The sequence below is a fragment of the Motacilla alba genome, chromosome 7 (assembly GCF_015832195.1).
Source record: "Motacilla alba alba isolate MOTALB_02 chromosome 7, Motacilla_alba_V1.0_pri, whole genome shotgun sequence".
NCBI lineage: Eukaryota > Metazoa > Chordata > Aves > Passeriformes > Motacillidae > Motacilla > Motacilla alba.
The window spans coordinates 36,514,674-36,532,407 of NC_052022.1; the positions used below are offsets into that span (position 1 = coordinate 36,514,674).

The 17,734-nt window shown below is 45.9% G+C and overlaps 1 protein-coding gene across 2 annotated transcripts in view; it reads left to right on the forward strand.

Moving 5' to 3' along the window:
• Positions 1-17,734, forward strand: part of IQCA1 (IQ motif containing with AAA domain 1) — an 89,742-nt gene that overhangs the window by 18,029 nt on the left and 53,979 nt on the right. For both annotated transcript variants that reach the window (XM_038142629.1, XM_038142630.1), the window contains exon 5: positions 845-1,017. In XM_038142629.1, coding sequence (XP_037998557.1) covers positions 845-1,017 — 173 coding nt within the window. The remainder of the gene's footprint in view (positions 1-844; positions 1,018-17,734) is intronic.

A 17,734-nucleotide genomic window follows, 5' to 3' on the forward strand; every position in this document is an offset into this window, starting at 1 on the left:
TTTTTATAATGGATTTTTCTCTACACTTACAAGGTAGCAATAGCTTATAAAACACTGGGAACATCTTAATTTTATCAATGATTGCAAGCTGAAAAATGCAAAGTTTCAGCCCACCCACACAGATGGGTTTTTTTCATGCTTCTGTATTTGAATACCAGAAAGACTTTCATTTTTCTTCTTCACACTACATGTGTAAAATCAATCACAGAGCAGAAATTATTGTAAGACTTGGAACTGGCTGAGAAGCCCTTCTTTCCAAGGTTATCAAATCATGGGAAACTTGGGGAGCTGTGATTTTTGTTATAGTGTTTGGGGGGGGGGGGGGCGTTGTTTATTCCTTTCTTGTTGTTGTTGTTCCTCAAGGGAAGTTGATTTCCTAAAGGAGTCTGACCAGCTGCAACAAAATACCAGGAAACCACTGAGCAAGCAGTGTGCATATAAAAATTTCAGTGCACAAAATAAAAACAATACTGGCTAATTAAAAAGCATCAATGGGAAGTCCAGACATTTGAAAATTCAATTAAAAAATTCTCTGGCACCCTTCTGACATGGATAAAGCTGGCATTTGCTGAACAGCAGCTTTCTCACCTGTCTCGTTGAGATCCAGGATCCCACGCTGCAAAGGTTGTTTTTGTACATTGCAGTGTTGTTAATTAATGCTGAAATACCAACAATAGACCATTGTGTGCATCCAGGCACTTTTTATGAGCACAGGGTTGGGTTTTTTTCCTGGCTTCCTGCAAGTAAATTAAGGATTAAGCTCAGATTCACTGTCAACCTGGCATTCCAGTAAATATTAAGTTTCTTTTCATTCATACCTTTTCTTTTCTCCTCTCATTTTCAGAGTCTGCCTCCTGACTTGGAGGCAATGAGCAGTTTGCAGAAAGCAAATATCCTGCAAGGTGAAGTGCAGGAAAGAGCAGACTTCTGCTTCAGGCATGAGCTGAAGACAACAGAGGGGCCCCACATCAAGGAAACCCTCCAGGACCAGATCACCCAGTGCTTCGTTGAGTGCCGGTGAGCAGAAACACTTAGCCCTTAACCCAGTCCATTTGCCCCAAAGAGCCTGATTTTGAGTTCCTGCAAACTGCAAAATCCATCTTTAAGGCAGTGGTGCCAGTCCCAGGTGAGGAGTTAGTTCTGCACCAGCTGCAAAGCCCAAATGCTGAGCTGGAGGATTCCTGACTGGGGAGACCAGAGCTCCTGGCAGGGGTCAGGGGTGCTCCTCCAGTCACTGGCTGTGGATCAGGTCCACAAATACTCAACTGGGACACCTTCACCTTGCTTATTACCTTGGGCTCAGTCTTTGGAATTATAAGCAGCACACTCTAAACTTCAGGACCAGTGACTTTTCTCTTCTACACGAGGTTTAAGAGAGGGAACTCACTCTTCCATGAGACGGAAGGACCATTATTTGCCATAGCAAATCACATCACGTCACTGGCACTGCCATCCTGCTGCTGGTATTAGCCATGAATCTGAAGCACTTTTGTTCTTGAGGCCTGACCTTCGAGCCACTCCCCCAAATGGAACTTTACTCTGCTGATCTCAGGGAAACTTCACGTCTCAGTAGAGTTAAGCACATACTTACACAGTTTTAAACCCTCTGCTGACACCTCTGCTTCTCTCAGGAAGTTTACTTTAGCCAAAGAACTTTTGAGACTGGCAGTTCTGACACTGGAAACTCTTGTCCTAAGGAATATGGGCTGGTTTTATAATTTTGTGGGATTTACCCCATCCAGAGGATTAGGGTGTGAAAGTAAATTGGGAAGCAGAAACCAAAACTGCCATGATTTGCCAGCAAGGCTTCATTTGCTCTGCATAAAGCTGCTCTGCAAACTGGTTTTGTGTCTTGAGCTGCTCAGGGATGTCACAGGGCTCTTATTTGTCTTGTGGACCAGTGTCACGCCCATTAATCATTCAGTGTTTGCTCGGGGCACTGGACTTGCCTTCAGCGTGCAGTTTCCAGTTGGAAACACAAGTGCATTTAGGTGAAATCCTGCCCTGTTTGTTCCTTGACTCCTTCAGTCAGGTTTGGGCAGCTGTGCTACAGTGAAGTGTTTGTTAAAAAAGAAAGAATGATCAAAACCAGCACTCTCACAGGTCTGCCACAACCTATTTCTCTTCTTTCTTGCACTTTTGCCTCTTACAGACTCTCAAGACTGCAGTGTATTTTTACTCTCCTTTGGAAAGAGCTGCTGGTTTTACAAACCTCAGTTATTGCAAAGCGCTTTCCCATTCCTTGGATCAACCCCCTCCCAGGGCCTGCTCTGCACACTCCTTGAGCTGCCATTTCCTGCCATTCCCCACAGCTCCCAGCGTGTTCTGAGCTACAGAAAGATCTTATTCCCTTTGCTTAATATTCCTCACCTAATAGTCATTCTCTACCATAGGTCAATTGTGTCCAATTAACTTGGCTGTGGAGCTGGGGGAGAACTCCCTGAAATACTGCAGGAACCAATGGCAATGTTTCTGTAGCAGATTAGCAGGGAACAGGCAGTCTCCCAGAGAACCAGGCTGAGCCATAAACCTCTTTAAAGACATTATGAGACACTATTAAAAGTTAAATCTGGTCCACAGAGACCCTTAACAGCAGAGCCAACCAGCAGCCTAACCCATCCAAAGGATCATTTGAGGGAGCTGAAGCCATGGTTCAGTGGAGGGAGGTGCAGAGGGATGGCTGAGAGGGCACTTCATCAAAACTCCTGCTGCCTCATTCAGGGGAGCCCTCAGCCTCATGCACTTGTCTAAGGTGACATGTAAAGTGCTGAGCTTTCTTTCTGCAGCCCTTACAAGCAGGATGGGACTTCCTTGCTACATTTATATCTCAGATTCAGGTGAGACTCAAGGCGAGAGGCACACCAGTAGCCCAGCATATGAACATACCTGATTAAACAAGCTCCAAGGATTCCTTTTTCTGGGCTGCCTAGTCAGGTTCAGTAGTCTTGAATCTCATCTAGATTTGAAAATTAACAAAGATAAAGCAGATGCTGGAATTTAAGCACCCCATTAACTGATCTTGGATAGTTTTATGGATAATTCCCTGAGCAAGGGGTTATATTACATGGGACTAAGATACACCCACAGGGTGCTTGGAGATAAGCCTCGAGTCAGGCTTGCTCTGCTGCATTTGAGACAGGGTGAGAAAACAGCTCCCTTCCAACCTTGCACAATAATAACCCACCCACCTGGAGCAATGTCATATTTTAACTATTAACCATTTTCTGTCAAAATGGTCTGATTAGGCTTAAGACTGTTTTTGGCTCAAGATGTGCAGTTCTGTGGTCTGTAGGGTCATTGCTGGTGGCAGAGGGACAGTGTCTCACTTGTTGCAGTCAGTGTTTGTTCAGAGAAGCCCAGAGTGGTTTGGGCTGGAAGGGACCTTAAAGCTCATCTCATTCCACCCCCTGCCACGGGCAGGAACAGTTTCCACTAGGCCAGGCTGCTCCAAGCCCATCATACTCCCTGTTATTGTCTCCTTTCAAATGAACTCTCTGTCATGACCCCTAAAAATCACTAGTGCATGGTTCAGCCAAGAGCAGACAGCTCTCATTGATAAAAGCTCTTTTGGTGATTTAGCAGATGAAATTCTGCCCCTGGTGAAGGCAGTGGGAGAGCTGCCATCAGCTGCAGCACAGGCTGGACATGGCCCAGTGCTGGAGCTCATTTGACTCTGGCTGAGTGAGGCAGTGATTTACAGAGCTGAGAGGAACCAGAGAGAGCTGCCTGAGTCCTGCTCTTCACAGCAGGCCTCTGTCTAAGTGACCACAATCACTTTCCCCTCAGACACATTTGCTGGCATGCAAAAGAGGTTTAAAAACAACAAAAAATCAGCATATTTCTCCACAAGGGGAGTGTGTGTATCCTGCAGAGCCAGGCTTTCCTGGCAGGGAACTGGGAGCTGTGTCCTGCTCGACAGAGGGCCAGGCCTGAAGTGTCAAGGTTTGCATTAATTATTACCTGCCAGGATATATTTTGGCTCTCCTCTAAGCCAGTCTGACAGATCAACAGCTAATTGTAGCTTATAAATTATTCTTCAACTAGGCTTTTTGACAGAGTTTACCATTTTTTATAGTCTATTAAATAAACAGATAAAGGGGAACAAAGATTCTTTTGAATAAATTTTTGCTGTGTGGAGTAGAAAATAAAGCCAGACTTCCATATTTTATCCTTCACTCTGAAAAGACTCTGATAGAAAATACAATTAGCAGGTATTGTCTTTCAGCACAGTTACTCTTAGATTACAAAAGGAATGAACACATATTAAATTTCTCAACTTGTAAGAGCTGCTGTAAATATTTATCACTTTCATTGCACAAGGGAACAGCTTCAGTCATTTCAAGATCCAAAGCAGCTTCTTAGGAAGAGAGGTTATAAAAAAGCCAAGGAAAGCAAAACCCAAAGGAATAGACTAAATGAAATTGTTCCAGTTGCTTATATCAATCCTACTGCAGAGAAGATAAAATAATTTTGATACAACATTGCGTTTTTCAGCCTTACCGTCCGTCCGTCCTTCAATTTACCTGGGTTGACTTCTGTGGAGCTGCTCTTTTTTGGTTTGCAAATGATTCACATAAAGCCTTCCAGATTTCCATGTGGCCTTGTCCAGCCATATAGAAAAGAAAGATAATTGTTTATGAAAGCTTTGTGAAGAAGCATCATGCGGTTTACCTACAGACCTGCTCTTATTTTTATTTTTTTTTCCCAAGAGCAGGAGTCCAAATGATCCAAAATTAGCAGTTGCTACAATTACATAGATCTGAGTCTGGATGGCAATCACTTGAGTCCCACACATTCCATCCATGCAATTAATAACAGAGTTTCATATTAAGATACAGCAGAGCTGGGGTTTTCGCTTCAATTTCGTTTCCTCTTCCAAACCAAACCCATTTTTCTGTAATTTCACATTCAGGGTTTTGTGCTGAATATGCAAAGCCAGTCATCATCTTCTCATCTCTTCACCCACTATGAATAAACCAGTTCCCAAATAACAAATCTTGTTAGAGTCATCCCTAAAATGAATTTCAAAAAGGGATGGGCAGAAAAGGGGAGAAGGATCCCTTTATTATCCAGAGAAATACAGCAGTATCTTTGTCTAAGACAAGTCTTTTCTGACAGAAATCAATACAAAGGATGAGAAATCAAGATGAGGTTTTTATTACCAGAGATGGCCTCCAGAATCACAGGGGAGAGCCTCATGCACGGGCTCTGCTGTGCTGTGCCTCATGCCCTCGAGCTGTAACAAATTACTCCATGAATTTCTGGCAGGATTTATCCACCACTGCTTGGAGTTCTGGGGAGCATTTCATCAGTGCCATCGCTGACCTAATAACAGGGGATCTAAGTAATAGCAACTTTTATGGAGGCTGTGTGTTATTCCCACAGATTTGGGGATTGGTTTTCGGGAGGGAGGAGGCGGCGAGGGGTAAATGTGCTTTCATAATAGGTTTACACTTTACTGATTAGCTTTGAATGATCTTCTTGCTCTGCCTGCTGACTCGAGTACTGTCAGAAAAGGAATTGGCCAAGCTTCATGGTGAGTGAATGAGACTCCTCCTGAAGCAGGGGGGGTTCCTGTGCTTTATTTATTCATTTTGAACATTCCTGACAGCCAGCCTGGGCTTTGATGCAGAGGGAAGAGAAAGAAATAGGAAGTGATGGTGTTTTGTTTCCCTTTTTTCCCCAGCCTGTTTTGTGGAGCTGAGTTTACTGCCAATACTCCTGTTCCCGGGGCTCCCTGGGCAGCAGGGGGTGGGGAAGGGGGAGGCAGGAGGGAGGTGAATGGAGAGAGAGGTTTTTGCACTGAAACCCCACTGAATAGGGAAAGCTTTCATTTGTGTTGATGCCTGGTGAAGGCTGACCTAGAACAGAGGCCAGACAGAGCTAAAGGATAAAGTAGGGATTTATTAGGAAGCCTCAATGGATACACCTTGGCAGCACAAGAGCCCAGCCAGGGCTGCACCCAAGATGAACCAAAATGGGCACAAGATGGATGGGTCTCTCACTTTTATAAGTTCTGCTCCATTTGCATATTGGGGTTAATTGTCCAATTCCAGCTTTAGCTTATGAATCCCATCCTCCTTGTTTTCGTCTCTCCAGTCCACGTTGTTTGTGCTCTTGGGCCTGGGATTTGGATCATTTGTCCTTGGTGCCCAGGTAGAGAAGGAATTGTTTTGTCTCCCTGCTCTGTGCAGTGTCCCCTAATGTGAAGCTCAGACCCACACACTAAAGCAGCACAGAATCTGAAAACTATAAAAGCTAAAACCTGAGGCATCAGTGTCAGGCACTGCCCGTATCGCATTTCCCACTCTGTGCACTCTGCTTCTTTGGAGTCAGTGGTGAAGATGCCAGGCTATCCATCAGCAGGGAAGCCTGGCCAACAGGGCAGAGAGGGATGGCACCCCAGCAGTGCCAACAGCAGCACCCCCTCTGCTCTGCTTCCGAGGAATCACGGCTCCGAACCCATCCGGGCTCGCATTGCTTTCCAGTCCCATCTGGCTCACCTCGACCTGCCAGCACTGCTTGCCAAGCAGCCCAGGAGCATGGATTGCCTCCACACAGGACAGCAGCCACTCATGCAACAGCTGATGGGAAAATTGCTTAAAAACCAGGTTTGGTACCATGAGCTACTCCAGCAGACAGTTGTCCAAGAGCAAGCGCCAGCCTGAAGATCCTTGGAACACAACCAGAGACATCTAGCCCCTTGATCACGGGTCTCTTTCCCTGTGAGTCTGGAAAAACCATTCCCTTCTTCTCTGCCACTCCTGCAGGGGCATTCCTGCTGTAGGAACTCCTGCAGGAATTCCTGCTGTAATTTGTATTTACATACAAATACATACTATGTAAACCTTCTACTAGACTTTAAAAATTCTCTACAAATCCATTTCCCACACTGCAGGGGCATTCCTGCTGTAGGAACCTACCCAAAAAAATGCCTCTTTGGTATTTGGCACTTGATATTCAGCACAGAGAGGACTTGCTGCCCACAAGAGCCATGTGTAGATGGGTGAACAACCATTCTCTTTTCACCTAATGAAAATTCTCATTACTTGTTTTCCCTGTCATCATTAAAGGATTGTCACATGCTCACAAACCACTTGCAGGTAACATTCCACCCTGGAGCAGAGGTTACCAGGTAGGTGCAGCTGTGAGCTCATGGTAAAAATCAGGATATGGGGATAAATAAGTGGTTGTCTGCTAATTCCACCAGATGAGCATGAGCTGAACTAAATTAGAAAGAGATCTGTACCTGCACCATATCTTCTCCTGTCCTCACCTGGAGTTGAGTACATCTTCACCTGCCCTCTTGTACTTTGTGCAGTTTACAGACCAAATTCTTCTGGGAGTAGCACAAAACAAGGAGATTCTCCTTCTGAATTCCTCTGCAGGGTTGTGTCTCTTAGCCAAATCTTCTGGTTTTCCTCAAGAGAGTGAAGACAAGCTCTGAATTATGGAAATGAAGCTCTGAAAGAGGATGGCACAACCTGGGGTGTCCTCTGCCCAAAAACTTGGTCTTTCAGCAGAAGTAAAGAAACGTTATTAGAAAAGGCAGTGTCTGGGGGGAGGGTTTCTATCAGTAGTTTCCCCTCTGGCTTCTGACAGAGCCAGCAATCCCAGGTTTTGCCAAGGCAGCAATCTCTGCATCCCAACAAAAGGCATTTCTGCAGGGACAGCTTCCATTCAGCATCCCTCTCCCTGAACACAGCTCAGCCTGCTCCCAGATGCTGGGAGTTTCAAAATCCAGCAGGAACCACCCAGCAAAGGCTGTCCAGGACCCAGCACAAACATCCTGGCAGGCAGAGCATGCTGAGCTCCTCACTGCAAGCAGCCATGGCAGAGACTTAAAGAACATCTGTGGGAACTGAAATCCTGCCTCTGGGCTCCCAGCTGAGACAGCCTCCAAGACTGATTAATTAACATAATTAGGAGCTGTAAACATTAATGGGTAATGTTCAAGCCTTTCCTAACACGTTCTTAAAAGCTTCCACTGTGTAGTTATCTGTTGACTAATTTTGGCAGGCATCTTTAGGGCTGGAGGGAGCTAGGGAATGGAATGCAAATGCACCACTGGCTCACGGGAGGAGTGAAGCAAAGCAAATAACCCACCGGGTTCCTTTAATAGAGGGGAAATAAGTTATCAGAAACAAGAGAATTGTTTGTTTATGGCAGGGGAGAGTGGAGCCAACAGCTCTGCAACCTGTTTTCCCATAGATTGGAATCAACTACCTAACCTGAAAGCCATTTAAAACAAAACACAACAAAAAACCCCTTCAGGCCTTTCTTGCTTATGGGAGCACCATGCTGTCATCTTTTTAGAGGTGTGAAGCCCTCTAATTCCAAAGGAGGGACAGCTGTTATGAAGTCCACCTGCAGTTAATCTACTTTACTGGGTGTCCATGGATTTACAGGAGGCAGGGGACACCTCTGGAAGCTTCTGTGCAGTGGCAGAAGTTGCCTCCTTCAGTGCAAGCTCAGAATTTACGAGTGTGCTGACATTAATGGAGGCAGCTCCATGGCTTTGGGGGGCACCAGCAGGAAGCCCCTGGATTCATCTATTTCCCATACACAGATAAATCTTGTCTTCAGGTATCTGAAACAGCAAGGCCACTTGAACCCTGGTGTCACATCTCCAGAGAGGCATTGATAAGATCACCAATTCTGCTTTCTAAATCACCACAAACTCCGAGATAACATTTTATTTCCAGTTTGACACCTGGATTTATGATTGCCACCTCTGTGCAGTGATTGAAAACACATGCAAAGGGCTCTTGGCAATCCTGGATTTTGCTCATTCAACTATCCAAATTTCTCAGGAATGAAAAGAAGATTCTTAAAGCAGCACAGGTGCAAATTGAGCTCCCTAAGGGGTTTTCAACATAACAAATCATGCTCCTGAACTCTTATTTAATCACCAAGGGCACCAATGCTGCATGTAAGCACATCTTCACCAGCTTTCCAAACACTGTGATTCCTTTCCAGATAGACACTCAGCTATCTCAGATCACAAAGCCCTTAGGGATCTTCCCTGACTGATCTCTCCTTTCCCTGAGCGGTTTTGCATTTACAGGCAAGAGGGTCAGGTCCTGATGTTATTTAACCGTCCTCATTCTAAGCAGACTCCCATTGACTTCCACAGGGATTCATAGAATAAGACATTGTTGGTTTTGAGCCTTTTTTAAGGCTGTTACAGCCAGGCAGAATCACAGTCCTGTTCTCCAAGCAGTTCACCAATGCAAAACCAGGGAAAAAAACACTTCAGTGCCGTGGCACTTTGGGCTTTCTGCCTGTGATGGGGTTTTTCCTCAGCACCTTTTGCAGGAATGCTCAGAACTTCCAGCATTTCTGAGCTGATACTCTCCTCTCCATCAGGCAGGATTTGCACTGCACACCTCTTGCCACGCTTGCACACAAATTATGCAGAAGCAACATGAAAATCTCATTCAGCTCTCAACAGCCTCACATCAGCAAAGCCACAGCGAGCAAGGTTCTTCTACAGACCAGGCTCTCCTCAACCTGCTCGCTCCCAAATCACTTTGCCCAAAAAGGCTTTACCTTATCCCCACCCCATTCCTGCCCTAGTTTCTTTCTCTGTAGTTTTCAGCTGTCAACCAAAGGCAAGATTGTCCTCAGCCTGTGAGCATTTTTACAGGGATAGCAGAGACATTTCTCTCCCAAAAGGCACAAGGACCAAAGAGAAAGGTAAAACTCCTGGGTCCAATTAGACATTTTCATTTATTTAGCATAATTATTATACCTTTAACTATACTGATCCATTCTTACAGACCTGCCCATCCCGACCACTGCTCTGTAGGATAACTCCAGGCTTCCCAATTTTTGATTTGTAGCACTCTAGAAGCAAAACTGACCATCACAAAAAATTGAGGCTAGATTTCCTTTTCTACCTTCTTCAAATGGCTGCAAGTGACCCATGGATACCCACAGTCCACTGACCTTGAGGCTAAGCCTCCCGCTTAGAATTAAAGCTCCTAAAAATATTCCCTCTTTTATACATCCAAAAGTCTGGAATCAGCTAAAGTAAATAGCATTAGTCTGAGCTGGCCCATTTGCACACAAGAAAAATAAAATCTGGTAACTAATTAGTTCATTTTCCTAAAGCACTTCATACTCATCTCCATAATACTTAGGAATTAAAAGTCTAAAAATGCAAAGTGTTCCCGACCTAATGCAGCAGCCCCCCCACTGAGATTCCCAAGGACACTTCCCAAACATTAGGTTTATTTGTTGTCATAGATACTCGCACAGACGCAAACATCAGTGGCACCCAGGGACTCACACTTGCCAGCAGCTTGTTACAGTACAGCTCTACATGTCTGAAAGGCAGGATTGGGCTTTTTTTTTTTTTTTTCTGGAAAATCCTGCAGGCTGTGCCCGTTCAGTGGGTGTGTTAAGCTGCTGTCCTCCTCTATTCGAGTCCTAGCACAGCAGGCTGGGTTTCTGAAGGCAGGAACAGAGCAGTGGGGTGTTTCAAACTGATAACTGGGGCCTGATGTTCACCTTGGAGCTGGTTTCTCTTTCAGGAATCCAGCTAGATACCTACTGGGCTTGGCCCAGGGGAGCCTGCTCTGCCATCTGATCTGCTCTTGGTTTAACCAGCAGAGCCTGGTCCTAATCAATGAGAAGGAAAGAAAGAAAGAAAGAAGGGAATGAATCCCAAGGGGAAGGGGAAGAGACCCAGCCCAGCTATTATTTCACTCTACTGTGACAGGGAGAGGTGTCTTCTCCAGCAAGTTAATACAGAGCAGGAGGAAGAAGCAATTTTCCCCACTTCCCCATTTCCAACAAGCAAAGATCTGCTGGGATACAGAAACAAGAAACAGGCAAAGAAAAAAGAGCCAGGAGTCCCACTGGTGCCTGGTAGAAGCACTGAAGAGCCAGTGGCTGGCAGAGGAGAGGTGTTTAATGGATATTCTGGGAAGAGAAAGACTAAGGGAAAAGCTCAGAACTAGGGAGAATAAAAATGAGCATGAAGCACAGAGCAGTGGCTCCCAAGCTACAGCCCTTGCTCCACAGATGGATCTCTTTGGAGAAGCGAGCAGAGAAGCTGGAAAAGGCATTTTCAGCCTTGGCTCTGTAGAATGCAAAGAAGAAAGGAGGCAAGTGGGGTAAAAAAGAACCGTGGCATGGACTGACACAAGCAGAGCAAAGGGATAGCAGAAGCAGCCACGAGGAGCTGGAGAGGCAGAATCAGAAGAGAAGGGATGAAAGAGGCATAAAACTGGGGAAAAAAACCCCTATGAGTTACCATTTTGATAAATAGGCACAGTTAGGACCAAAGACTGACAGAAAATAGGAAGTGTTTCCAAGGCAAAGACAAAAGAGCAGTTCCCAAATGTCAGTGGCAGGTGAATATATTAAAAAAGACTTGATTGCCAAGAGAACAGATTTGACTTGGAGAAGATGAAGGAATCAAGTCATGGCTGGGAATGTGGCTGTGGATGACAGCCTGTTATTCTTTCCCCCAAGAGAAGGAGGATATGTTTAATTCTGAAATCCAGTTGTTTCCCTGTTTTCACTGGCAGGGGCCTTTTCCCACTTTGCACCCTGGAGACCACAGCAGGGGAATGTCTGCTGGAACATGAGGCTGATTCAGGGCACTGTGGCTCCAGTGTGCCAACAGGATTATTTAACAGGCTGCTGACAAATTCCTGAAGTGCTGAATTCCAAGTGAATTCCACACCCAGGAGGCTTGCACCATCCAGCAGAGAAAATTCCAGGCTTACATTGCAAATCCAACGAGCAGGAGCTGAGAGGGATGGAGCACACAGGCAACAGGAGCAGGTTATCCCCTAAACCTCAAGATCTCCACAGTGGAATAGCTGGAACAGGCTCTAGGTGACAGCAGAACACTGGCTGCAATCCCAGGGTTGGCAAGGGCACCTGAGACAAAGCTTTTTAAAAAATTATTTGATAATTTCCCTCAAGACCTATGGGCTGCTCCTTTGTTAGCTGGGCAGTGAGGGTTGGTGAGCCCCTAGGGAAGCTCTTCCCAGGGCAAAATTCACATTAAAGCCACTCTGTCCAAATCCTGTACTCAGATTCAAGGCTGAAAAGGTTTGATGGCAGTATTTCTGTGGGCAGAGCAAGAACTTGCCTGAAACCTGAGTCACATCCACTCCTTCCAGAGCCAATGTGTTTCAGTTTTACTGGGAATTTCAGCATGGGGGAGATTAGTCAGACTCCATCAAGCAGGTTGTTTTTATTATCCAGGTCAGAGTCCAGGGCTTTTAAGTCACGCTGCATTTCAGCCCTGTGCAGAGACAACAGAAATTCTAATTATTTATAGTCATTTACTCTAAAAACACCCAGCTATTATGGTTTGTGTGCTGTGTCAGGCAGGCTTAGGATCATCCTAGGCTGAATAAAAGACATTTAATAGCATGTAGGGGAGTTTAGGTGGGTCTTCTTAGGCTCTACTTGTACAAAGTATCTGTATCAACAGTAATAACACCTAAATCAGTAAGATCTTGTGCCAAATACAAATGTGTTTGAATTTCCCCATCCCTGGAAGAGTTCAAGGCCAGGCTGGACAGGGCTTGGAACAACCTGGGATGGTGGAAGGTGTCCCTGCCCAGGGTATGGAATGAGATGAACTTTAAGGTCCCTCCAACCCAAACTATCCCTTGATTCCATGACTTGAACAAAGGGTGTAGAAGCATAAAAAAAAGCTGGTTCAGTATTTCCTGAGACATTTAGGGAATAGCAGGAAACTGCCTGGCCCTGAAATCTGTTCAGATACTCCCCTGTCTCCTCCCAGAGCCCCTTACTGCCTCAGTAATCCTTTGGTGGCTTAGAAAGGAAATTTGCTCTCCTGCTTTGAGTTCCCCATCACACAGGGAAAACAGCTCTAAAACAGCTCTTCCCAGATTTTTTTTTTTTTTTTTTTTTTTTTACTGGAAAGCATCTGTAATCCAGCAACCAGCCCTTAGCTGCTGGTTTAAAGCATGGCTGTGAGTTAAAGGCTGCAGCCCGTGTAGCTGCAGGACTCCTCCAAGCATTCCAAGTCAAAGCACAATGGTTCCAAGGGAGCCAATTCCAGACCCGCAGCTGTGCCATGTGCTGACGTGTGCTTCCCATCACGGGCTCAGCTCTCAGGGCTGCTGCAGAGAGGGTAACTCCATGCCCAGAACATCCTTCCACCTCCATCCCCTCCTGGGAAAGCCCGTCTGACACGTGGCTTTGTCCCTGTCTGTTGCAAGGCTGGCAGTTTGGGAAGCCTGGCAGCGAAGGTGGGAGCAGCTGATTGCAGCCTCTCCTGCATGTGTGCCTGCATTCCCTTCTGTCCAAAGCTCCCCATCCTTTGCCCCAGGGAGCTCTGCTATCCTGCCATGAGGCCATCCCAGACAACTGGTCCTCTGGAGGGGCCTGGGAAGCAGTACAGTCATGTCTCCAGGCTTGGAAAACAACACAAAAGATTGAGCAAAGCTGCCCTGCAGGGCTCACCTCCCAACTGCACTTCTCACCCCACCTTGCCTGTTCCACCACTTTGGGGAAATTACCTGTGTTTGGGCTCTCTGCTCCTTCCCAGAGCAGGCTCCAGCTCCAAATTCCCAGAGAATATCCCTTTTATCCCTGGTTCTCCAGCCTCTTTGCCACATTGCCAGCAACTCTCAGCAGCACCGACCCCATCTACCAAAGAAATTATTTAAAACCACATGATTAAGCCATCATTTAAACTAACAAAGCTGCACTTTGTGCTTATTTTTGATTAAATCTGAGTGTATCCTGCTGAGTAACGTGCACAAGGAATCAGTCATTTGGAGAGGCAAAAGGTATTTAATTCTATTAGTCTGCACAATTCCAGCCAATTTTGGGAGACTATAGATCATGCACCAGAGCCACACCAAACAGGTACAGGATTAGAACACCCCAAATTTTCTCTCCCAAAACTAAAAAGGTGTGGGTTAGGGAACTTGGCACCTCCAGGCATTGCAGTGTGTTTCTTGGACTGCAGAGATGACTGGGGTTTTGAGCTGAAACTCCTGATAAATGGCTGCTCTTAATACCATGCCTGGCTTAGTGCTGAGCTCATCTGGAATGTTTCTCCTGGTCTTTTCCCACACTTTTAAAATGCCAAAGTAGAAGTTCTAAATTATTTTTCTTTCTAGTGAGCACTTTGGTTATTAGCATTGACCAGGAGTGTAAACATCTCTAATTTTATAGATGGACTCTGCAACATTCTTCCCTTTTTCCCTGGTTTTACACGCTGTGTACACCTGATGGGGATTTATTCCAATAAGGCTGCACAAGCCACTTGGGATGAACATGGAAAAATCAAGCACTGAGACTGCTTTCATCTGCATGAAATTGCCTCAGAATTATCATTAAATAGCTCATTTGTGCTTTCACATAAACCACAGAGAATCAGATCTCCTGAAGTAGACAAGGAGCTGTCCCTGAGCCATGAGTGTTCTCAAGGGGACAAAAAGGTCAGTGGGATCCTGGGGTGCATCAGGAAGAGCATTCCCAGCAGGTCAGGGGGGATGTCAGGGGGGGATCCTGCCCCTTTGCTCAGCCCAGGGAGGCACCTCTGGAGTGCTGGGTCCACTTCTGGGCTCCTCAGGACAAGAAGCTCCTGGAGGGGGTCCAGCAGAGGCTGCAGAGGTGATGAAGGGATGGGAGCATCTCTGAGGAGGAAAGGCTGAGGGAGCTGGGGCTCTCAAGAGGAGGCACAGCTGAGAGGGGACCTCTAACACGTATAAATATCCAAAGGGTGGATATTTATATATCTGGGTATTCCAGAGCATGGACCAGGCTCTGCTCCATGGGGCCCAGCAATGGGACATGAGGAACAGGCAGATGTTGATGCCCAGGAGTTCCACCTGAGCAGGAGGCAGAAATTCTTCCCTGGGCAGTGACCGAGCAGTGAACAGAGTGTCCAGAGAGGCTGTGGGGTCTCCCTCACTGGGGATATTCCAGAGCCATTCGGACATAATCCTGTGCCCTGTGCTGTGGGATGACCCTGCTGGAGCAGGGAGGTTGGACCAGACCCTCACTGTGGTCCCTTCCAGCCATTCTGGGATTCTGAGCAGTGAAAGAGAAAGCAGTGTCTGGTTCCATCCCTAAAAGCCATTTTCAGCTTCTCTCCTTTCCCACTGACATTTTCTTGCTGCATCACAAGAGCTTCTCAAGGCAGTTCAGTCTTAGGTGCAAATAGTGATTGCAGTTTTGAATGAGTTCTCCAGCCACTCTCCCAAGCAGTGATGCCATGCCTGATGAACCTGGTCACGCTCTGTCCTTTAGAAACTCCTCAGGTTCAATCATGGTCAGGCAGCAGGTCAGGGGCACGGTGATCTGTGAGTGGGACAGCCATGACACAGTGGCTGGACAGCATTTTAATGCAGAGGGGCAAAAAATTAGTTCTGCCAGCCTGGGCTGGATTTCTGCACTGATACCACAGATATAAGGCAGAGATGGAAATACTGAAATGTGTCTGATGCCACCTTTGATGCCACCTCACATCCATCCGTCTTCATCACACTTGAAAAATTACATCAATGAAAATCACACCATTTACCCACAAGCAGGGCTGTCTGTGGCATTCACATTCTCTAAAAAAATCCCTTCACCCACAGCTTTTCTCCTGGTAAGCTGAGGAGCCTCAGAGAAAAGGAAAACAATTCTGATCTCATTTGCTTCTCCTGTGTTGTGCTCCTGTGGAATGTGTTTGGGGACTGTTCACCCACAGGTGATTGTTTCACTGCATTCTGCTGTGAGCTGTTTTGGCTCTTTGGCCAATCAGGGCTGTGTGGGGACTCAGGAGAGAGTCACGAGTTTTCATTATTGTCCTTTTAGCATTCAGTAAGTGTCCTTTCTGTATTCTTTAGTATAGTATAGTATTCTTTGATATAATATAGTATTATAAAGTAATAAATTAGCTTTCTGAAAGCATGGAGTCAGATGCATCATTCCTGCCTTCATCAGGACACAGACAGCAAACACAATCATTGTCTAATCACCATATCACTCCTACATGTTCTACTTGTTGGAATATTAGTTATCTACTATTGAAAAAAAAGGTGGATCAAAGCACAGAGCTTCTGTGCTCCTTCCAGGCTCCCATTCCCAGTTTTCCAGGCAGAGATAAAGGGTATCCCTGCTGCACAGCACACACAGGGAGGCTGACACACCCCAAGAGCACTGCATCATCTTCAGTTTTAAGTGATGGGCTGTAGCAAAGCAGTGTGAAGCAGCCAGGTTAGAGCCTTCTTCCCCTCCTGTAGAGATGCATTTTGGTCCACCTTGACTTCTGAGAAGCAAAAACATTTGCTCAAATTTCTCATCAACAAATCCCATAAAACAAAATGCTCTCTTATTCTCCATTTCACTCCAAATCCCAAAGAAACTTGTGATGTTGGAGGGCAAGTTATTTCTTTTGGCTGGCCTTGCTAGAAAAAAATGGCATGCTTTATTTTCCTCTTTACAGGATTCATATTGTGTTAATAAAGTACTCTTGATTCCCTCTGGCTGACTCTGCAGGAAAACTATTCTTGCAAAGCTTCTAGTCTGGGTTAAAGTAATCTTGCTTAAAACTGCCCATAATTGTTTCAGTCTCTTAAGTTGAATGCTGAGCACTGGAAATTCTGCCAAATTTGAGCCAGGATTGGGTGTTCTACGCTGGCAGGATAAGCTGACCAAAGGTAAGGAATTCAGCAAATGCAGGGGGAATTTGACCTGGTGTTTCTTTGAGCCAGCTTCTGTATTTCTGACCTTGCTCTGAAGAGAGTGGAAAGACATGAAAAAATCCAACCAGATGAGAGTTTAATGGGAGCTATTCCATCAGCGAGGCCCCAGCCCTGGAGCAGCCCCTGGGGGCAGCTCTCCTGCTCAGCAAGGGCTGCTCACCCTGCTCACCCTGCTCTCCTGGAGACAGCCACCAGGGAGTTGACACTGGAAACGAGCCTGGGGACAGCCAGACTGGGAAAGAAGGGGAGCAGCCCTTCATCCTTGGAGAAATCCCTCGAGGAATGCAGCTCAGGTAAACACAGGGTGATCGACAACTCCTAGAGAGAAGGAAACGCACTCAAGGAACTTCAGAGCTAGAAAATCAAGCACTGGCATAGTGCTGGATGTCAGTTTTCCCTCCGGGGGCAGGGATGGGACATCCAGGTGTCCTCAGATCCATCTGGAGATGCTTTCAGTGTTACTCCACACCTTGCATCAGGTTTATCAGCAGCTCTGCCCAAGGCTGTTCTGCACTGCAGGAGCCAAGTCAAAAACCCTGAATAACCTTCCAGGGATGTGCTTTCCAGCCCCTTGAATCTTCCCATTTCCATGCTTGGTGGGTACATTCAGTGTCCTCTGGGTTTGTCTGAGCCTTCAGCACAGCTTGGTTGGTATCAGCTCTTGCCAAGCAGTTCAGTTATATCAGCCAGGATGTGATTTCTCCCAGTCCTCAGTTAATTCAAGTGTGAGCTCTGAGAAAACTTTGGGCAACATTTTTTGAGTTTGTGGAGGGACACACAAAGTCAGAGCACCAGAAAATTTCATCAGTGTCAATATTACAAAGTTTTTCTTCTGATTGTAGCAGGTTTTCTTTTAACTTAAGCTAATATTGGAAGAATAAGTGGCTTTGGTTTTCCTTGGCATTATTCATGCCCAAGCTGCCTTTTATTCCCATTCAAAAACCTAGGAGCCATTTGCAGTGCTATCATCCATGTCTCCAATTATCTCAAGGAGAAAAACCTATTGCCATTTTAAACCAGGAATGATTTGT